This window comes from Saccopteryx bilineata, chromosome 1 (assembly GCF_036850765.1).
Source record: "Saccopteryx bilineata isolate mSacBil1 chromosome 1, mSacBil1_pri_phased_curated, whole genome shotgun sequence".
NCBI lineage: Eukaryota > Metazoa > Chordata > Mammalia > Chiroptera > Emballonuridae > Saccopteryx > Saccopteryx bilineata.
Genome location: NC_089490.1, coordinates 17,283,191 through 17,306,630, shown reverse-complemented (window position 1 = coordinate 17,306,630; position 23,440 = coordinate 17,283,191). Strand labels below are relative to the sequence as shown.

At 46.9% G+C, this 23,440-nt stretch overlaps 1 protein-coding gene across 2 annotated transcripts in view; it reads left to right on the top strand.

Annotated features, from left to right (window-relative positions):
* Positions 1 to 23,440, top strand: part of KIF6 (kinesin family member 6) — a 403,829-nt gene that overhangs the window by 209,368 nt on the left and 171,021 nt on the right. For both annotated transcript variants that reach the window (XM_066252931.1, XM_066252930.1), the window contains exons 11-13: positions 4,660 to 4,765; positions 5,616 to 5,754; positions 10,406 to 10,621. In XM_066252931.1, the coding sequence (XP_066109028.1) occupies positions 4,660 to 4,765; positions 5,616 to 5,754; positions 10,406 to 10,621 (461 nt within the window). The remainder of the gene's footprint in view (positions 1 to 4,659; positions 4,766 to 5,615; positions 5,755 to 10,405; positions 10,622 to 23,440) is intronic.

The window sequence follows — 23,440 nt, the reverse complement described above, 5'->3', positions numbered from 1 at the left end:
AACAACCGAGCTCTTCTTAGCACCTGAGGTGGAGGCCATGGAGCTATCTCCAGACCCTGGGGCCAACTTGCTTCAATAGAGCCATGGCTGCAGAAGGGGAAGAGAGAGAGAGAGAGAGAGAGAGAGAGAGAGAGAGAGAGAGAGAGAAGTGAGAGGGGGAGGGTTGGAGAAGCAGATGGGTGTTTCTCCTGTGTGCCCTGACCGGAAATTGAACCCAGGACATCCACACACGGGGCAGATGCTCTACCACTGAGCAAACTGGCCAGGGCCATATAAGTATTTTTAATGTCAATAAATGTACCTCTCTCTTCACTACCATTTTAAATACGCAATTATTTAACACAGTACATGACTGTGCCACCATTTATTTAATTAATTTCCTAATGTGGGGCATTCTGATTGTTTTCTAACTTCTTTTACTGTTATAAATCATGGTCTTGTTAAGATCTAAGCAACTGCTACTCAGTTACTTCCTGCTTTTCTATTCATCTTTTTACCTCCTCAAAGAATTCCAGTAGGTATGGTATTCCTTTTTATGAACACATTGCCCAATGTGATATTTAATTAAATTTAATAATTTGCTATAGTATGATAAATATAGTGCTTAAAAAAAAACTTGGATTCTAAAGTCAGTCTACCTGAGTTTAAATCCAGCCCTGCAGTTTGTTAGCTGTGTGACCTTGGATGAGATACTTAACCTCTCTGTCCTTCTGTTTCTGTACCTAGGACATGAGGATAATAATAGCACTTGTTTCATCTAGTTATGAGGATTAAAGAAATGATATATTCAAAGGCACAGAACAGTAGCGAGCATTTGATGCTCACTCAAATAATATTAGCTATTGTTTAAAATAATTACCATATTTTTTGCTCCATAAGACACACTTTTCCCCCCCAAAAGTGAAGGGGAAAATGCCCATACATCTTATAGAGTGAAAAATTAAGTATTTCATTAAATATTTTAACACACCATTTGGTTCAGATTTTTTTTTTCTTTTTTTCCTCCTTAAAACACGAGATGTGTCTTATGATCAGATGCGTCTTATGGAGCGAAAAATACGGTAGCTTGCTTTTCCTTCTTATTCACAGTATTAAATGTAAATGTCCACACACGTATGGCTGCAGACCAGACTTCCCTTTGGGGGCAGGAAATTCTGGGAGCAGAAAGGAGTGGAGTGGTCTCAAACGGGTAACGCACATATTAAGAAATACGGCCAATTCTTAAGACGTGGCCCGGTATCAGACCCTGTAACACAATCGGGTTGCTGAGCGAGGCTGCACGCAGTGCGGTGGAGACGCGTGCGGTCACCAAGGGTCCAGCAGTCGCCCGCCATCCCGCACAGGTGCTCACACACGTGCAGATCCTCCACCATCTTTCCCGTGTGTGTGACCTAGAACTGACTGGCATGCACTTCTTTACACTTCTCCCCTGGGCTTCTCTTCTCTTCCCTCTTTTCTCTTCATGAAAGGAGAGAGAAAGTAGTTTCTTGCTTACTTGGGCTTTTCCTAAGGAGCAGACTTGATCGCGCTCACTGGACCTCCCAGTGAGCCTGTCTGCGCGCAGTTCTTCCTGTCCGGCGGGGCTCTGGCCCTCAGGGGACCCCGCACTGGGAGCAGGGTCCCCCGAGGGCCAGATGAACTTGGGACCTATTTTTGGAGATAGGAAAATACAAGGAATTTGGGGTCAATTGTTCGCTCCTAACTACTAGAGAAGTACATCAGAAACATCTAAATTGTGTGTGTGTGTGTGTGTGTGTGTGTGTATAAACATTTTCATTATTAGACCAAGTCCTTGGTTGATAAGAAAGTACATTCAACAACACATCAGTGTATGGAGGAAAGACCAGTTGTTTTTCTTGCCTACCAAGGCCCTGTGGGCTCAAGCACTGAGAAAAAAAACAAAACAAAACTGCGTGTCACAAGGCTGATTTTTATTCTTAGTTTTGCAGCAGACTATAGTCGAGTCCAAGGAAGGATAAAGCAATTCAGTTCTTTCATTTGGGAAGACGTTTTCCTTTGGCCCGTGTCCCTGGTCCTCCTTGTATCCTATGCTGTTATTTTGTGAGACATGACCCTTGACGGGACAGCCACAGCCCCGGAGACTGGCGGCCAGCGGTCACGCCCGGAGCAGCGGGCTCAGTGTTTTCTCGTGAACCGGGGCTCCACGTCAGCCTCCTGCACAGAACGATTCCTAGAGTAGATAGATACTTTGTAATCAAACTGCTCGGAAGAGACTATTTTCTATAGAAAAAGCAAGAAGGAGGAACTGATTGATTAACCATTGCTTCTAACCTAATATCGTCTGTTGGAAATATTACGGACACTGGAAACCACAAAATGCTTTCTACTCCAGAAAATGAGTATATCCTAGAACTAATGGTGAGTTTCAGAGGCCCAGAAAGCCACCCAAGTATTCAGGGAAAAATACAAGGAGATCAACATTACTACTTGTTTGAAGCCTCATTAAGAGGAAATTTTAGCTCCAGGACTCCCGGGTTATAGAGCAAAGTAGCAACTACGAACATGTCGCCACAATGTCTACCACGAGAGGACCCACAGACCCGAGCTGTTGGGTATTCTTGGCCCTATGGTATTTCACGGAAGAATGTATGTTATAAATGGGTTAGAAAGATAGTGATGCAGCACACTATTCAGAGTGTGATTTAATTTTTGTAAAAACAAACAAAATCTGCAAACATGTGGGTACCTGCTTTGTTACGAGCTAGGAGAACTTATTTCGCTGTTAACTATGGATCCCCCAGGTAGCAAGAGTGGATAAAGAAAACGGGAATGGTGGCAGGGGCGGGGGAAGAGAGGAAAGTCTATTGACAGCTATTAATGTACGCACGTGTGTATTGTTTGGATTGGTCATAAATATGGATTTGATAATATTTTACATAAAAAACATATAAAACTCTTTGTATCAGCAATGACTCTCCCTGTGTGGTGGTTTGAAGCTCTGTTCTATAAAGAAACATGGTATCAATTGGTAAATAGTAGAAATGACAGGTATCCTTCCACCTGAAGAAACTGCTTAAAATAACAGTATAAATTGTCTCACACTTGTCAACACCAGCCATTCCATGTCACAGAGTCTAGGAAGAGATACAAATGAAATCCGAAGCTGCTGTCTCATGAAAGCCGTTACATCTTGCTGGAGTGGGCTGGCTGATGGTAACAGTAGAAGTTAAAAAACAGATGCTGAAAGTATGCAAATATGTTCATAATAATGTGAGAAAGATATGCTGCTGCCCAATTATGATACTTAGCACCTTAGATACTGATTGCCATCCTTACAACTTCCTCATGAAGAGCTCCATCGCCACATAGAGGGGAATAATTCCCCTGGAACTGAATTCATTAACTCATTAACCCATTTGCACTGAGGACCTAGCGTGTGCACAGCTCTACCTACAGGCTGGGGGAGAGGAAACACGGAATGAGTAAGAGCCAAGAATTGTCTCATGCTGCTTATGAACCAGCAGGGCAGCTAGGGTGGTACACCGGCTCTGGAAGGCAGGGTGGGCTGCAGGAAGCACACACAGCTACAGACCAAAGCAGGACTTCCGCAGAGAGTGGCTGGGTGGCCCCTCCAAAGGGAGGTGTTTCCTGGTCCATTTTGTTTTGTTTTAGAATAGGAAAAACATGAAAATCATTGTGAGAAGAGGGAAAAGAGTCGGGATGGAGAGGCGATCAGGAAGAATTTAATTGGGTAACTCTGGAAGAAGCCGAAAGAGAGCCCAAAGGGAGGAGTCGGTCAAGAGAAGGAGGTTGGGTGTTATCCAAAACCTGTAAGAGCAGGAGGAGGTCCAGAGTGGCGAGGCAGAGGCCCTCTGGGGGGAAGAGAGAGGAAACCAGAGGAGCCCACTCGGCAGAGCTTTGATATCTCAGTCTAGAGAAAAGGTGCATTATTAACAGAATGAAAGGGCGGGGGTGGGTAGGAGATTGGGAATAGCCACAGTGAAGCATGCAAATCAGCCAGGAATGATGAAACGGGTTGTGCAGCCTCATGGAGGTCATTGCTGAGGCTGAGTAGCATGAATTTTTAATGAAACTAATAAATTTTTTCATTACTTTCTCTAGTGATGTTGCAGGTAGGCACGAGGGAGTAGAAATTTAGCTTGGCTGGAATGCACGTTTTGTAGAAATCAAATGGTTCTTATATTGACAACTGCCTATGAAAATTCATGGGGGGAGCACAGAGGCTATAACAGAGTCATACTATTCTGCTAATTTTGCACATCTGATATTCTGTATAATACAAAGCTTCAAACATTGCCAAAAAAAATAGACGATTGAGTACAGGAACTGTGTCATTGAGATCTTTGTTCCTTGCCTAAGCATAATCCCAGCACTCAAAAGATACTGAATACTTACTGAATAAATAAGTACAAATAAATAAAAGTATTCAAACAATGGGAAAAAAGAAGAAGAAAATTCATTGGAAAGTAATTTCAAATAAGTGTATCACTTCAAATTTCACTTTGTCAATTTGTTTCTTTCCCCTTAATATTTAGATTCAAATCATTCAGATAATTATATTTTCATAAAGAAGTAAGAATATCCTGTACTTCAAATGTTAACCAAACAAGAAATCCTATTAGAATTTCTAAAAAGTTTCTAGCTCATCGTTGCTTCTCATACATTATGTATTTTTAGGCTGGAAAAACTAATCACATCCTTTTTGGAAGACCAGGATCCAGAGAGTAGACTGGAGGTTGGCACCGATATGCGTAAAATCCATCACTGTTTCCATCATTTAAAGGTAAATGCAAGCATTTCCTCTCGTAGAAGCCATCATCTGCTACCTTCAAACTACAATACACTTTCCTAGTTGACGAACTCTTCAAAGGTCGGGACCCAGCCTGACACAGCCAAGAACGGTGTGATCTTTGAACCGAGGCTGTGATTATCATTGAATTTCTTCAGAGCTTGTCTCTTACTAATGCCAACGAATAAGCTCGAGCCGTAGACTTCTAATTCTTTTGCCAGGAATGTCTACCTTCTATGCAGAATCGTCCCATGTTTCGTTTCTTTTCAAGCTATATGAAGAAAATAGTGTTTTTCTTTTTTCTCTCAGAAGTTTTGATTTATCCATATAAAGCCTCAGTTTTTTTTTCTCTGCCTTAGATCTTACCTTTGATAATGAGACTATCATTAACCTTTCCTTCTACCTCACTTATAATTTGGCCTACTTCTTTAAGAGGATGCCTACTTGTTGTGAGTCTTCTATGGGGCCGGGCAAAGCGGAGGAAGGAAGACATGGGGAAGAAAGAAATGTAAGGAATAATTACGGTACACAGGGAGTGTCATCTTAAAACCGGGTTTGGGGTTCTGGAGAAAGGGAAGGAAGTTCAAGAGGAGATCATGTTTGAGCAAGAATGTCCCAGTTCAGGGAAGAAGAGGTCAGATAGCGAAGAGGAGGGTGGTGACGGAGGATGGAGAGAGGACAGTAGAGAGGGAAGACATGCCAAGCAAAGGCAACGCATTGCACAGACAAGGAGCCAGAAAGGAGATGCCCGTCTGACTCACAGGAGCCGTGGGTAACAGCGTAAGAGTCAACGAAACAAGCCTGGAATAGCGTTACAGACGCTCACTCTTACTTCGTTTTCCAGAAACTACTGAATGACAAGAGCACGCACGGGAAGAGCACCGTGTCCTCCGACACCCAGGATCAGGGCTGCCAGGAACCGGTGGAAGAGGAAAAATATAAAAAGCTACAGGAGATTCTGCAGCAGAGAGACAATGAAATCAGTATCCTTTCTGAAGCAACCAGAAACTGTCCCTGCACGGGCTTGAGCAGGGCAGTGGGAATGCTGAGGGGTCTTTCCCTGGCCACGGCACCTAGCTGCCCACCCTGCTCCCAGCCCACACCTCTTCCATTTAGAAGGAAAATTCCCTCCAGCAAACAAAGTGTAGCAACTAGTGAAAAATGGGGTTGCTAGTAAAGAAAACATTCTACTGAGTTTTCAGTCAGATATAATTACTATGTTTCAGAGAAATATATGCACATGTATATATATGTATATATGTATATATGTATGTGTGTGTGTGTGTGTGTATATATATATATATATATAGAGAGAGAGAGAGAGAGAGAGAGAGAGATAAAGTCTAAAATTTCAGTTTGTTGAAGAGTAGGAGCTTTTTATACACCATCTTTTAACATGAAATTTTTAAAAATATGTTTTGACTTCCCTGCGGCGCTCTCTCTGGGTTAGTCCCGAGCCAGTAAGTTAGCTGGTTATCTTTAGCTAGCTGACCGGACACCGGGCTGACCGCAGCCTCGCCGTGGCCCAGAATGTGTGGCTTGTGTGTGGGTGAAACCCCAAGGAGGGCTGAAAAATGACAAATGGTATTTAGCTTATGAAGAGCAGAGATTGATTTAAATGAAACTTTTTATTTGAAAGCCAGATCTACCGCTCTGGGGTTCCGCTTACAAATGTTCCCAAATTTGGAACTGAGTGTGGATGAGTGCTCAGGATGGACTCTGGCAGGCTCCGGGGGGCGGCGTCCTGCGGGTGCGGAGCGGGGCGGCCGCCTCGGGAGCGGCCCCCAGTGACAGGCGAGGTGGCCACTTCTAAAGAGGCCCTGTTGGTTGAGGTAGACCTCAGGGCTCCCCAACATTTCTTCAGTATTGTTTCTTATTTTATCTTTCAAGCTTCTTAGGAAAGAGTTGACATTTTTTATTACATTTGCAGACATTTCAACACACACAGAGATTATTCTGGTCTTTTTTTTTTTTTTTTATGAACAGACATATTGGTTCAATTTTGGAAAAAATCACTAAAAAGGCATTTTAGCTTCAGCTACTGTGCAAAAATGCATAGAAATAACCTGCACGAAGGGAGTCCAGGGGCAAAGAGGTAAAAAAAAAAAAAAAAAAAAAAAAAGGAAATAAAAATCAAATAAGAGGGAACACTGGCTGATGAAGTTCAGTCTAATTTTAGTTGAGTGTGAGCAGACCCTGTGTGCCTGAGTTTTAGCGGCTCTGTCATCCAGCCAGTAATAGTAGGTTCAACTGTGAATGGCACCGACCCGCACACGCCCTTGTCTGTGAGAGAGAGCTGCCCACAGGTGCTGTGACCCCTGCGTCCCTGTTCCTCACCCCTCCCTCAGCCTTGTCCCCAGGGCTGGCCCAGTCCCAGCCTGGGCTCTGCTTCCCAGCCACGACCCTGACTTAGGGTCTTCTCCCCCAGATACTCCCGCCAACTTCTTTACCCCCTTCTGGGCTTACGAATGTCCCTGCGTATAGGGGGGGACATCATGGGATCTGACAGGGAGGGAGCGGGCTAGGCTTGTTCGTGTATATATACGTTTATCTTCAGAAGAGAGTGAGAGAGAGACATAAACCACCGCCCTCCTTCCCTGGCAAATCCAGGCTCCGGTGTTCCTGGGATGGGGGGTGGGGGGGGTGGGGGGGGGGGGGGGGTGGGGGGCGGAGGGTGGGGGAGGAGGTTCCCTGGATTCTTTCCTGACTGTGAATAACACGAGCAAGGTCCCCTCCTTCTGAGACTTGTTCTAAATGGTGGCGTGCCGGAGGCCTGGGGAAAAGGACACTGGACTTCACGTCACAGCAGGTTGACACCCTGGCTCTCCGGGCATCAGCTGCACGCACAGCCCGCGAGGCGTCCCGCAGTGTGCTGAGCACAGCCAGGGCCGTCCCCTGGGAGGTGTCTGAGCCCTCCGCCGAGTCGCGGAGTGGGGGGTGTGACCGCAGGCGGCGTGGGGGGTGTGACCTCAGGCAGAGGGGGGGGGGTGTGACCGCAGGCGGCGGGGCACTCCGAGGGAGGGAAAACAGCAGCTGAGACGGACTCATCGCAGCGTGTACACTCGCCCAGGGCTCACCACCAAGAAAGGTGCCCGAAATGTCACAGTTTTTCCCAGTTGGGTTGAAGGATATTTTTCAGACATTTTTTTTTTTTTTGAGGAGCTAGGAGGACAGGAGGAATAAGAAAGGTACGATTTAACAGGGGAGAAAACGTGGTCATACTGGAGGTCAACAAAAGGCAGTCATGTGACCAAAATGACAGCGGAGGACACTGAGCTTGTGTCTTGGAAAGAGGAGGAAGTGACGTCATTTCGGTGACATTAGTAGTGGGAAGACAGTTCAGACACCCCTTCAGAAGACAGACGACAGGGTGTCACTCAGTATCCCGCACACCTAGGTTCAACAGAGTGCGGAGGGGAAGAGGAGAAGGGAAGGGAAGAAGGAGGAGAGCAGCAAAGCAGATGAAGTTGTGTGTGATCTCTGTGCAGTCTGAGTCGGAGCACGTCACTGGTCGATTACAGTCTTCCGTGGCTTCTCATTAAACCTGGATTACTGTTCAGAGTTCTTACTACAGCTCCAGAGGCCCTGCGTCATCGTGCCCCTGCCCACCCCTCCGACTTCATGTCTTATGCCCCTGCCCCGTGGGTTGGGCCACGGTCCCAGTGACCTTTCTGCTGTTCTAACACAGGGTTTCCCAGCCGAGGGCACTACTGGCCTGGGGGCCATATGAGTCTCTGCTGGGGGCTGTCCTGTGCCTTGTAGGACGCCCAGTGTCATCTCTCGCCTCTTCCCACCGGAGTTCAGTAACAGTTCCTACCCATCCTCCAGTATGACAGATAAAGGTGTCTCCAGACCTGGCCGGATGTCCCCTGGGTAGTAAGGAGCCTCTGCGTGGGGACCACTGCCAAGCCCCTTCTCCTTAGGGTGTTAGCGCCAGCATTTCCTCTGCTTACGTCCCCTTCCCTCTGCCGCATTCTTTCTGTCATTCAGATCTCAGTGTCAATGTCACTCTTAGAAAGGGTGGCACCCAGGGTACAGTAGCTGCTTAGTTGATCTCGACCTTTTAAAATACATAAGCAATCCGGCACCTTCAGTCTCTCACTTTTCTCTGTGTGCGCGCGTGCCTGTGTGCCTATGTGTGTGACCTGTCTTTCCCCAGGAGGACACCTTCTTCATGAGAGGCTGCCCCTTCGTTGTGCCAGTGCAGTCCCCAGAGTACCCCCAGGCATGCAGTGCCAGCCCCCGTGAGCGTCGCAGGACGGGAGAACGGAAACCTGGTCACACTGCAGCGTGTGAGCCGATACGGACCAAGAGTGCACAGAGCTGTTGGGGACCAGGGGCGGACTGAGAGTGCACGGAACTGTTGGGGACCAGGGGCGGACTGAGGGTGCACGGAGCTGTTGGGGACCAGGGGCGGACCGAGAGTGCACGGAGCTGTTGGGGACCAGGGGTGGACTGAGAGTGCATAGAGCTGTTGGGGACCAGGGGTGGACTGAGAGTGCACGGAACTGTTGGGGACCAGGGGTGGACTGAGAGTGCATAGAGCTGTTGGGGACCAGGGGTGGACCGAGAGGAGTGGGAGGTCTGGGCAGACCCTGCTCTTTGTCGGGCCGATGCCTAGACATCGCAGAAGGGGTGAACAACTTCGGCAGCTACACGTTGGTTTGGGTGGGCAAATAGAGGCCACGTTGGATTGTAAGAGGAAAACTGATTATCCCTCCGGAAAACGAAAAGTTGGGGTCATAACAGGCGGAAGATGGAGGTTGACCGATTTCCATGTTACTTGGCAAGCATGAGTGTGCCCAGCGCTTCCTCGCCTCTGTGGTGTCGGCCTTCCCTTCTGCACGACCTCGGGCTTGCACGCCCTTCCGCACCCACTCTGCTCCGGGGAGGGCGCAGGCTGTGGCTCCACCTTCCTGCACCTGCAGTTAGAGTGCTGACACTCCCGGAGGGACCGTAGTGCCTCCTTGTGGCCTCGGCAGAAGTCCCTAAAAGTCTTACGCATCCTGAACCCAGTACAGTGACTTTATCACTTATCATCAGAATCCACAGTATGTCTAAATGGCCTGCAAACCGTGCATTTAAAATAATAATCTATACAAATAGCTTACCTCATTCCAGTTCAGTTTCAGATGCCAAATTAGAGATGTTAAACAAAGTGACTCTGAAGTCCCACTGGAAGGTACTGTGACCGGGCAGGGGGGTCTCTGGCCACCATGGTTGATCCAGTGGGTCCGCTGGTGGGGCAGGTCCTGGCCTCCTCTCTCCCTGGGTACATTCTCACTCACTTACTGATGAATACATAGCTCCATGGCCTACTGCTACTCAGTGTTCATTTTATTTTAATAAACCATCCATAAAAATTTTAAGGCTTACCTGGTTTAAACTCGGAGCATTTTAAAGACATCTGGGCTGGCCGTCTTTTCCTATAAGGGCACCATATTGAAAGGCCAACAGCCTCCTAAACTGTCCACAGACTCCATCTGTGACTCTCGGAAATTAAAGACTACCTTCTGTCAGTCTTTACCATGTGCGGCATAGTAAACCTGATGGGGAATATTAATCTCACTTGTAACGCGCGTTTTGATCATCATAACCTAACATGCATCAGGAAATCCTTAGCTCGAGTCTCAGATATCCTGGTCAGTATGTTGAAGAAGGAAAAGAAGAAAGCTCAGGATGCCCTCCGCCTGTCTGGCCTGGAGAGCAAGGACATCAGACCCCCCCAGGGGTCCCCCGCCACAGCCGGGGACCCAGACGGCCCGAGGCCGCTGCTACCCTCCGCTCCCATGCGGGTCCCGGACGCCCCCGATTTGGGACACAGACCCAGTTCGCTCCACGGAAGAACAGGTCAGTGATATTTATTTATAACTACAGATCATGTAATCCTAAATAGGAAACAGAGACTATCAGAAATTATACACCGATATAAAAAGTAAAAAAAAAAGTAAACAATTATAATTTTACCGTTACCTTCGTCATTGTAATTCTTATCGTTTTTATTATTACTATTTCTTGAGACTCTGTAGTGATAGCAGTTGTAGATAGATGTGTATCCATCCTCAAAAAAATAAAAAATCCAGAATGCCTCATTCTCCGTAATGGAACTCAGTATAGCACCCTTTTAGTTTTTAGTGTGCAAGGACGAGGCTCTCTCGATTTATCTGTAGAACATTTTATTACAATTATTAAATAAATGAAATACCGGTTTCCGAAATGGATGGCGGAACTGAAGAAACAGCGTCTGGGTTGTCACAGAGTTGGGGGCAGAATGGATGGTCCCAGGGCAATGGAAGAAAAGTTACCCTCGAGGGAGGGGGCAACACCTGTCCTCTGACGTGGGAGGCAGAGAGTGAGGACGGGTGTTGCACCACTGGTTGGACGACGCAGCACTTCCCTTTAAATCCGAATGAGCTCTCTGCAGCAAAGTCATTCAGACCTGCGACCACAGGCTGCCGCGGAGGGCAGCGCACCAACAAAACTTTGTCAGATGGTTTCACGGGGTTGCGCCGACTCAGAGGCTCCGGCCCCATGGGCAGCTTTGCTGAGTGTGTCAGTATCACAGCTGTGGAAGCACACGGAAGCCCAGGTTGCTCTGTGTACTTCTCTTCTTCTATTAGACCAGCAGAGCACGCTGAACGGTGACCCATGCTTCTCCTAAAGGCATGAACGAGTCAGAGGTATGGCATGCGCTAGAAAAAAAGGTTGAAACGCTTCCCTTCTGGGCAACATAGGTGAAATTTTCGGTGTAAACGCTCGTTGGGATGGGCGATCTGTCATGCATGGTTTCCTAACGGGTTTAGCTTGGGAATATTAGAGTATGGTACTTATTAAGAAAGACGTTTTTAGTTAATAAAGATGAGACTTAGGAGCCTGGGCATATAGTGTATGATATTATATGCCTTTATCTCTTTTTTTTTTAATTAAGTTTATCGGGGTAACATTGGTTCGTGACATCGTATCATGTTCAGGTGCGCACGATTGTAATTCGACGTCTGCGTACCCTACTGCGTGCACCCCACCTGGCGTCTGCTCCCCTTCACCTACCGTATACCTGGCCTCCTTTATCTTCTCATTCTAGATCTTCTCGCTTTGAATCTTTTTTAGTAACAGCATGGGATAAATTCAAAATCAGAGGAAACCAAAGACACGGTTCTTGCCGTTTGTCAGGGGGGGTTGTAGACAGGGAGAAGCATGTATTCCTCTCTGTGCTCCATACGGCGTTCAATGCTCCGTGTGGTGACAGCTGCTTGGAAAAGGAGGAGGCCCACTGGATTAATGAATGTGTTAGTTCATTCGTCAATTCATTCATTACTTTATTTACTCAGCATCTATTTATTGAGCACGCCCTCTTGTCTAGGTCCCGTGCTCATTACTATTATTATGGCTAACATTTCCATAGCCCTTAAATGTATCAGGCGGTATTCAAAGGTCTCTGCTTGGATTAATTTATCTAATCCTTACCCCACGAGTTCTGGTTTTACCCCATATTACAGACGAGGACGTACATGGACAAACACAGTCTCTGACCTCAGAGCCCTCACAGACTGATGGAAGAGAACCTGGAACACCTCACTGCAAAGCGCACCTCTGTGTTATTGAGGGAACGCACACCAGGGAGCCTTACTTCGCATTAAGACCAGAAAGATCCAGAAAGGGGCAAGGGGGTGGGAGTGCGGCCGGAGGGAATATTGCAAACAGAACAATCGCCTGCGTAGCTCTCGGGCACAGGCGGACTTAACCTTAATGGTGGCGCGCAGGGCGCGCGCCCTGGGCCTCAAGTTCTGAAGGGCCCCGCAAAACCCCAACTTGACACTTTTTTTCTAACGACACCAAGTTTGGTTTCATATGTGCAATTTTAACAGTAATAGTACATAATATTTTTTATTTATTTGAAAATATGGTTAACATGTATTTTTATTTTCCCTGTCTCTCTCTCTCTCTCTCTCTCTCTCTCTCTTTTTTTTAAGGGGCCCAATATTTTCTTCTGCACCTGGGACCTCAACTGACCTTAATCTGCCTCTGCTCTCAGGGCCTTTGCGATGGAAAGCAGCATTTTAGGAAGCGGAAGGCCAGGGTGGTTGGGATTTGGGGAGTGAGGGTCTGGGAAGAAATGACTGACAGAGGACACACAGGTTGCATATCCAGTTAGAAGGCCGTTCTAGTGTGGTCGTCCTGGGCAAAGGGTGGGGACATGAGAGAGAGGTGGGAGATCAGAAGCGTTAGGAGGTAGAGTAAACAGGGCGTGGTGATTAAAGGCTGGGGGGGATGGTGGTTAGAGTGGGTTGGCCCCCAGGTCTTTGAGTGGCTGGTCAGGCTTTTATGGAGGTAAAGAACAGTGCCTTCCCTGGCTTGCCGCAGTTGGCATTTTTGACTATAGAGAACTTACTATTGGCATCGCTGCCAAAGTGAAAAGTCACAATCAGTACGTACTCATGTTAGATCCCTTGGCTCATGACAGAGCGTACTCTGTTTACTGGGTTTTTCCAAAGATGCACACCCTGTGCCCAGGCAGAAACGGCCTGTGACATGGCCGCCCAGCCCCTCGCGGTGTGTGCCAGACCTTTCCTATTTCTGTTTTCTCTTGCCCACACCACCTCTCGCCTCATAATTCTCCTTCCCCGTGGCACCTCATAATCTGTCTCCTAACTTATAATTATAGTCAGCTTTCAGTATCTCTCTCCCTCCCTTGGTACTGCTATTAAGAAAGACCATAGTTCCGTTTGGAGAATGAATTAAGTTTGCTTGAACAGAAAATCGCTGAAAAAAAATCATGGAAACCGTTTGTCAGGTCCGAGCACAAATGAAGTAAAAGAGTTTTGGAGAAAAGCCTCACCCAGTTCAAAGGGTTTCTGAGTTGTCTTAACTGACATTGGATATAACTCTGAATAGGAGTCGGATCACAAATGGATTGATAATGATCTAAGCATTTGGAAGGGGGATTGATGGGGGATAGATTTTATTTTTTCGGCGAAACCACGGCCAGGATGAAAGTCGCCGTGGAGGGACCAGTGCTCCGAGGTAAGGGGATGCTGCGTCCGGATCCCAGGGGGTTTACTCGGCTCCTATTATCACATTATTTTATGCACAAGCAGCTTGTGTCCCCTAAAGCAAATGCAAAAAATTAATAAGCATGTTGTTGTGAAGGCATTTCTGCCTTACGTAGAAGCTGTCCGTTTCTGTGCACCATACCTGCGCTGTCTTTAAAAGGCAGAAAGCAAGTCAGTTTGGCTACCTCCTACTCTGAGACTCTTGTGAAAGCGTCTTTCCTTTTAGATGACAGCCCCCCTCTTCACTTCCCACCTCTCTGTGCTGACAATGACTCCTTTCCAATCTCCCGTGTTAAAGGAACATGAAACCGAATTCCTGGTTCACTAGGAGTCCCCCAGAGTCACTGGGCACGGCAGAGGCAGGCGCTGGGGTTTCGTGTTGTTGCTGTGGAGGGTGAATGTCTCTTGTGGTTTTATTGAAATAATAGGAGGGATTGTTCAGCTTCACAGTTTGCAGAGAGTCATATTGTTCTCCTTAAAATAGCAGAAGTTTTTTGGTTTGGGGGGAGTCTTTGTTTGTTTTGGAATCTTTTAAAGGTTTTTTTTTTGTCGTTTTGTTTGTTTGAATTTTTATTTTTCTGTGTTGGTTTTCTGAAAGTTCCAAATAGTCACCTGGAGCCAGACAGTATTCCAAAGCCCCCTGAGGACTCAGCTCGCCCTTGACCCGTTTGAGAAGCAAACGGAACCCACTCATCACAGGTGATGCCACTGGCACTTTAAAAGGTGAATTGAGAGCCAAAGCCACAGCTCCAGGCTCTTTTCTCTGACTCCCGAGAATTTACTAAGTCTCCACCACGTCCATGGAAGTCCAAGGGCACCTGCTGTAGGGGTCCCGAGGTGGGCAGAGCCAAGTCTCGGATTTGGGGGGCTCACATTTATGTAAAGGAGCCCGCCTTAGTACCCAGAGAGCAGGAAATAAAATAACAGGTGCTATAAGCAGGAACCAGAAGAAATGCTGTGAGAATTCAACGGAGAAGAGAAGAATTTTACTAAGTAGAACAGGAAAAGCATTACAGAGCCAGTGACACGGAAGTTAGATCTCAAAGGACTGGCAGAACTGGATCAGAGGTGGAGGGGAGAGCATTCCAAACAGTCCAGGTTTAAAGGGCATTATGAACAGCCTGACCAGGTGGTGGCACAGCGGATAGAGCGTCGGACTGGGACACGGAGGACCCAGACTTGAGACCCCGAGGTCACCAGCTTGGGGGTGGGCTCATCTGGCTTGAGAGTGGGATCATAGACGTGACCCCAGGGTTGCTGGCTTGAAGCCCAGGGTCGCTGGCTTGAGCAAGGGGTCACTCGCTCTGCTGTAGCCCCCCCCAGTCAAGGCACATATGAGAAAGCAATCAGTGAGCAACTAAGGAGCCACAACGAAGAATTAATGCTTCTCATCTCTCTCCCTTCCTTTCTATCTCTATCCCTCTCTCTGTCTCTTTCTCTGTCTCTGTCACACAAAATAAAGGGGAAAAAAAGCATTATGAACAAAGGCTTGGGAACAAAAGCTAGAGTTGGCAGGGACATTGTTTAGCTGAGGCCTTGGGAAGATACAGGAAGTCAGAAGAAATAAGGCTACAGTACAACAATCAGCGGGAGATTGTTAGGATGACTGCTGGGAATGGGGCTTGAGGGGCAGGCAGGGAATTTTCCCGTTTAACTTTCTATGCTTTCCTGCTGTTTTAATCTCTTACCTTTCTTTATTGAATAAGTAGAGACACGTTATGAAAACCACTGAATGCCAGGCCAGGGAATTGTCTTCGTTTGGATGCGTAGTGACGGCTGTGCTCAGGCGGTATTTCCAGAAAAAATCTCTAGGGTAGTTTGGAGACGAGTAAATGGCCCCTGGAGACTCGGGCACGCGCCTTAGGAAATATCCTAAGAGTCCAAGTTGCGAATGGTGGACACAGAAGAGAAGCATGAAGAGCTCTATGGAGGAGCCCGGGGCCGTCTGCATGGCATTAAAGGCAGCCCTGTCCCTCCTCCTCCTTCCTGGCCCAGTCCTCCTGGCACTGGGTCGCAGCCAGAGGCACAGGCAGGGGACCCGGGAGCTGGCACTTCTCCGGGGTACTGCTTCCGGCCTGAGCCAACTCCCTGAGTTTGCTTTAGTCTTGCTCAGATCGTTGCTCTCCAGACCAAAGCTACTATTATAAAGGCTTAAAATCCCCAACCCTCCACGAAGTTGAAAATAAAAGCTCAAAGGGCATTCGATGGAGGCAAACCATACTTGCCCGTGAAAGGACTGGAGAAGGATTGAGGTTAGATTTTCTAAGCTCCTTTCCAGCTTGCGTTGTGTCAGGCCTCAGGCTCAAATGCCCACCTCTTGTATTTCAGGTCTCTCCTGGCCCATCTTACCTTACCTTTGGGCACTGACCACACTTTCAGCTTTGCACTCTCCCATAAATGCAGTTAAAGGGACAGTCAGTAAAGGGATCGTGGCCCTCTCTCTAGCTCTGTGGCCACGCCAGTCTCACTCCGGAAGAGCCCGGTACTCACCCGTTAGCCAGGGTGTGCACCCAAGTTACCCCTTCCCATCCCTCCTGTTCAAAGTGTCTAAAGGTGAAAAGAAATGAGTAAATAACGAGAGAGAGAATGTGAGAACAGCCTCTGCTTTTAAGTCCAAAATCAAAGCTCACGTCCATTTCGGAATGTTTATTTCATCTGATAATATTTGTGATTCCAGTCAGGCAGCGATTTTCAACCTGTGTCACCTTGTGGCACACGTAAACTAAATACTAAAATTCTGCAGCACACCAAAAAATATTTTTGCCAATCTGACCAAAAAAAAAAAAAAGTACACAGTAATTTTGATTCATTCACATGGGATGGCTATTGTTGTGTTGGCTGTTGTCATTTTTTTTTTTTTAATTTAACTGTAAGGCAAAAGAGGTCAGTGCCCCTGACTAGTAAGGTATTGCGTGTGTTAGAAATTCTAGCAACACACTGGTTGAAAATCACGGCGGTGAGGTCTTTAACAATTAATAAGTGAACAAATAGAAGTCAATGTGTTTTCTGAAGGAAAGTGGCCCAGCCGTGGATGGCGCTCAACTTCTGACATTCGATTCAGCAGACACCCACGAGCACCCACACACCTTACCTATCTCACTCTCTATCTGTTTTAGAAGTCACGGTCTATGAGCACCTTGGGAATGTTTAACGCAGTGGGGGAGAGAAATAGATAAAACTGTCTTTCAGTACAATGAATGCTCAAGAAAAGGGCCTGGATAGTTGAAGGTTCCTGCCAAACCACAGTACAGTCAGCCATCAGCTCCCTACTTTGGGGGAAGACATTACAGTCAGAAAGGGGAACACAGACTCCAGATGTGGGGAGAATTATAAGAATTAGAGGTATCAAAGAGGCAGAAAGTGATCTGATAAAATGGATTCTTGTTCCCTATGGACATTAAAATCGTGTATTAAAACTGCTAGGTTAGCCCTGGCCTGACAGCTCAGTTGGGTAGAGAATGATCCCTATGTGCAGAGGTTGCTGGTTCTGGCCCTGGTGAGGGCACACACAGGAACAGATTGATGTTTCTGTCTCTGTCTCTCTGAAATCAATAAATAAAAATATTTTTTTAAAACTGCTGGGTTATACATATAAAGAGAAATCATGAGGCTCTGGCCAGTGGTTAAGCAGTAGAGCGTCGGCCCAGCATGTGAAAGTCCCAGGTTCGATTCCCGGTCAGGGCACATAGGAGAAGCGCCCATCTGCTTCTCCACCCTTCCCCCTCTCCTTCCTCTCTGTCTCTCTCTTCCCCTCCCACAGCCAAGGCTCCACTGGAGCAAAGTTGGCCCTGGCACTGAGGACGGCTACATGGCCTCCAAGTCAGGTGCTAGAATGGCCCCAGTAGCAGCGGAGCAACGCCCCAGCTGGGCAGAGCATCGCCCCCTGGTGGGCATGCCGGGTGGATCCCGGTCGGGCACATGCGGGAGTCTGTCTCTCTGCTTACCTGCTTCTAACTTCGAAAAAAAAGAAGGGAAACCATGAACCTGGAACCCAAGTGCTCAATGAAATGACTAAGAAGAAAGATCTGCACAAAGGGGTGGGGGGGAGGGAATTATATTGAGTGGGACACTTGAATTCATGTTAACACAATAAATTAAAATTAATAAAAATATTTTAAATTAAAAAAAAGAAGAAAGATCTGCAGATGACAGTGAGGAGAAAATGGAAGAGGAGGACCAAGCCATATAGAACCCATTTTTGTTTTTAAGAATCCACATTTGAGAGAGATCACATGTTATTTGTCTTTTTTTGTTGGACTCATTTCACTTAACATAATACCCTCGACTCGAGCTCATCCATGTTGTTACAAATGGCAAGAAGAGTTCATTCTTTTTTAAGGCAGAATGATAATCCGTTGTGTCTGTGTGTTTGTGTTTGCATCACCTTTTCTTTATCCATTCATCTATCAAGGAGAACGTCGGTTGTTTCCATATCTTGGTTATGGTAAATAATGTTGCAGTGAACAATGAAATGCATGTATCTTTCTGGGTTAGCGTTTTTGTTTTCTTTGGATAAATACCTAAAAGTGGAACTGCTGATCATATGGTAGTGCTATTTTCAATTTTTTGAGGAACCTGCATCCTGTTTTCCATGTGGCCGCACCATTTACAAGTCCACCAACAGTGCATATGCCCTCTTCTCCAAAGCCTCACCAACACTTGTTATTTTTTGTTTGTTTTTTAATAATAGCCATTCAGACCGATGTGAGGTGATACTCATTGCGGTTTTGATTTGCATTTCCCTGGTGATTAATCATGTTCAGAATTTTTTCATGTACCTGTTGGCCATCTGTATGTGTCTTTGTTGGAAACTGTTCAGGTCTTCTGCTGATTTTTAAATTGGATTGTCTGGATTTTTTTGTTATTGAATTGTATGAGTGCTTTATGTATTTTGGATATTAGCTCCTCAGATATATGATGTGAAAACATCTTCCCTCATTGAATAGGTTGCCTTTTTATTTGATCATTTCCTTTGCTGTGCAGAGGCCTTTTAGTTTGGCATAGTTACACTTGTTTATTTTTGCTTTCTTAAAAAAAAAATTATTGATTGATTTTAGAGAGAGAAAAGGAGAGAGAGAGAAGATCATTGATCTGTTCCTGTATGTGCCCTGCCCAGGGATCAAACCTGCAACCTTTGTGCATCAGGACAATGCTCCAACCACCTGGCTAAACGGCCAGGGCTATTTTTTCTTTCGTTGCTTTTGCTTTTGGTGTTAGATTCAATAAGTCATTGCCGAGACCTACGTCTTGGAGATTACAGCTTATGCTTTCTTCTGGGGGTTTTATGATTTCAGATCTTATGTTCATGGCTTTAATCCATTTTGAGTTCATTTTTGTGTATGGTATAAAACAGTAGTTCAGTTCTATTCATTTTCATGTGGCTTCCAGTTTTTCCAATACCATTTATTGAAAGACTATCCTTCCCCTATTGTATATTCTTGGCTCCTTTATTGTAAATTAATTGGCCATATATACATGGATTCATTTCTGGGCTTTCAATTCTGTTTCAATTATCTATGTATCTATTTTTAATGCCAACGCCATACTGTTTGTAATATAGTTTGAAGTCAGGGAGTGGATGCCTCCAGATATTTTTTCTCAAGATTGCTATGGCTATTTGTTTTTCTGCTTTTGTTCTTGTTTTTTCTTTCTGGTTCCATGAGAATTTTACTATTCCTTTGAAGAATGCCATTGGAATTTTGATAAGAGTTACATTGAACCACTAGATTGCTTTGGGTGGTATGGGCACTATAACAATATTGATTCTTCTAATTCATGGTATAGCTTTCCATTTATTTGTATCTTCTTCAATTTCTTTCATTAATGTCTTAATGGAAATATATAGATCTTTCCACCTCAGTGTTTAAATTAATTCCTGGGTATTTTGTTCTTGACGTCCTTGATTCTTGAAGGGGGATCTGGATGGCACATGACAGTAGCCACCACGAGTCGTATGTTTCCCACAACTTCCAGAATACCAATGTAATCCTAATTAACTAAGCTGCCTAGATTTATAGCCCATAATGTAACTCCATGGTAATATGACTCATAAAGCTGCATAAATATAGGAATTGTGTGATCACTATTTTTAGCATTGTTTTCATGACAAAATATCTTCTGCATTTTTACTTGGGATGCCAAAACACAAGCCGTATCACTCTGGCAGCAGAGAGAGCAGGGAAACAGTAGGTCTCTCTCTCTCTCTCTCTCTCTCTCTCTCTCTCACACACACACACACACACACACACATACATGTGCACACATGGGCACATGCACTTACCCATGCAGTCTTGTCCAGGCTGGGGGCACTTTGCCTGAGGTCAGAATTGTAGACATTCTACAACAGAGGCTCTGGGAAACGTGAAGGTCTGTCCTCAGCTGCAGGAGCAGGGCAGTGGCTACTATTAATTCATTCAATAAACGCTGCAGTTAAGCCATTTAGTAGGCATTGTGCTGGGTGCTGTAAGTTAGACGGTGGAGGAGACCCAGCACCTGTTAGTGGGCTTACGGTCCGGAAGGGGACCTGTGGTGCACATGCGCAGATGGCGCCGTGAGACAAGGAAGAGGAATGCCCGAGTTTTCCTCGTTGGGTTTAGGAAAACCTGAATGAAAGAGCTGGTGCTTAAAACCTTCAGAGTCGTCACACTTATGGGTGGCAGAATGAATAGACGAGGGAAGAAAGGAACAGGGCACCGTGGCCTGGGAAACCCCTCATGCAGAAACATGGAGGTGTGGAACCGTGGTATGTTCATGAGGTTTCAAGAATCTGGTCTGGCTGGATTGGGGCTTGAACGGATATAGTGATGTTTAGCAAGAAATAAAGCTGAAGGGGGATCAGCTCGCAAGAAGCTTGAAAGCCATCTTCTTATGGTTAGAACTTTATTTTCTTGGCAGTGGGGAGTCATTACATGTAGCTTTGTAGCCGGAGAGTAACGTAGTCAGATTTCTGTTAAAGATCCCTGAGAGCGATGTGCAGACCAGAAACTGGAAGGCAGGGAGGGAAGATGTTGTATATAGTTGCACTCAAGATAGGGAATGATGAAGGCCTGCATCTAAGCAGCCACTGTAGGGATCGGAAAGATGAGCTATGTGTTAGAGGTGCCTCAGGAAGGAGAACTCTGCAACTGACTAGAATGGGGGTGCGATGGACAATCTGGGATGACTCCCAGGTTTCCGAGGGGACATGGGGCCATTCACCAAAACAGTGACTCCATGAAGAGGAGCAGGTTTGGAGAGAGAGGTTATTGGTTTGATTATGGATCTGTTGAGAATGAGTATGAGACGGGAGTGTCTAACCTATAAATATGATATATAGCTTTAATGCTCAAGGCAAGAAGCTAACCAGAGATCTGGATCATGGACTTGTAGCCATGAGAGTGGATAGGGTCGCCCAAAGGGACCGTTAGCACAGATAAAAAGGAAGAAAGGACCAATGGGAGAACACTTAGGATCCCCAGTGCTAATGGAGTAGGCTGCAGCAGAAGAATCTGCAAAGGAGGATTAAGAAAGGCGACAGAGAGAGAGAGAGAGAAAGTTGAGAGAGAGAGTGAGATCTCAGAAGCCAGGCTAGAGATGGAGTTGCAAGGAAATGGGTGTGGTTAACAGTGTTGAACGTTGCAGAGTGTCAAGTTCGATGAGAACTACAAGGTCTATTGAATTTGATGGTAAGTGATCACTGACCTTTGTCAAAGCAGCTTCAAAGAGCGCGGAGGCAGAAAGCTCGCTGGACCAGGTTGAAGAGTAGGAGGTAAGGAAGCAAGGGAGAGTGGTCACACAGATCGTTGGAGGTGAAGGACTTTTGAGTGGAGGCTTGTGAAACAGTTTCTCTGTGGATGTTGAAGTCATTTGGGATATTGGCGAGAAATGAGGTGGAAAACAGAGCTGTGAGCCAGGAGCCCATGTCTGCTTAGGGTCGCTGGGGGTTTTGTGCACTCATTGGACCAGTAGATACTGAGTAACCTTAAATTTCAACATCAGAGAGAGTGGGCAGCAGGACCAAATGGCACACATCTCAAAGGACGGAAATTTTGGGCCTTGGCCCTAAGAAGTCGTGGTTTTGAAATGGTATTGGTGAGTCAGACATAGGCCAACCCCGTCTCTGGCCCTTGTGTATTTGCACGTTAGGGCAACAAACGTTCTCCTTGGAAGGGCTCCAGATAAGGCAATTGTCCTTGACGGAAAGTCAGAGTTCGGTGAGGAGAAAGAGCGGAAGGGGGTGTTCCATGAAAATATCGAGCATGTGGGAGGGGAGGTCATTCGCAAGGGGCCGTGGGGTCCACAGAGCAGGGCAGGACAGGTTCTCCCGGGAGGCCAGTGGTGGTGGAGGGAAGGGTGGGCGCAGACAGAGGGAAGGTGAGGAGGTCAAGAGTCACCTGTGAGATGACAGTTCCTGGAGTGAGTGGGAGAGGGGGCTTGTATTCTGTGGGTGGCCAAAGACGACAGAGATTAAAGTGCTGGTGAGATTGATTAACCTTGCGGCTCCAGGCCGGGTGAGTGTAGCAGAGTCCTCTCTTACTGGCGTTCAGGTGGGGTGCTCGGAGCATCGCCTCTGAAACGAACTCTCCCTGGACGGTGTTGGCACGCAGGTGCGGAAGAATCCGCTGGCCCCCGGCGTGCGGCATGCAGATGGCCTGCGGCATGCAGGTGGCCTCCGGCATGCAGGTGGCCTCCGGCGTGCAGCATGCAGGTGCGGAAGAATCCGCTGGCCTCGGCGTGCGGCATGCAGGTGGCCTCCGGCATGCAGGTGGCCTCCGGCATGCAGGTGGCTTCCGGCGTGCAGCATGCAGGTGCGGAAGAATCCGCTGGCCCCCGGCGTGCAGCATGCAGGTGCGGAAGAATCCGCTGGCCCCAGGCGTGCGGCATGCAGGTGCGGAAGAATCCGCTGGCCAGCGGTGTGCGGCACTTCCAGTGCAATCACAGGCCCCTGCGAGGTTCGGGCGAAGACACAGCGTGGACAAGCTTGGGGAGGCTTTGGGAAAGCCGTCGGTTAGTGTTCCCCACATTGTGGGAGGTGCCGGGACTGCCCCACGTGCTCGCCTCTCGATGGGGTCCTGGTGGATTCCAGCAGCAGCAGCAGCAGCACATCGAGTGATGGGGGCACGGTTTGGGGGCTGTTCTTCCATCATTGGCAGTAATTTTGTAGCTCTGTAGCTATGAGTCATCCCTAAACCTGATCTTTATAAACTGAGTATTGTATTTCCTACAACGTATGCTCCTAAGGATGTCCTCACCGCTCAGAGACCTCGTCAGAGCCCCCTCTGGAGGTAACACAGTGACACTACAGCAAGAGAAACAACCTGAATCCAGGGCACTCGGGTTTCTGGTCTGTTTTACGTGGCTCAGGCGCAGAGCTGAGCATGCTCTGACGATATTGGCTGTTACTTCCATGGCCACAACGTGATCAGACTTCACCTCGCGACCAGAGGCAGGGATCGCCCTGGGTGGCGTCTCCCGCCCTCGCCCCAGAGTGTGAGAATTCCATCAGCACTCCCTCTTTCAAATATGATTTTCCGGGATTTATACTGACAAAGATGAAAATGCTCTCCGTCAGTGCGTTCAGCAGAGAATGTATTTTGGAAACATGATAGAGGAACCCTGACTTTCTTTGTGGCATAAGACA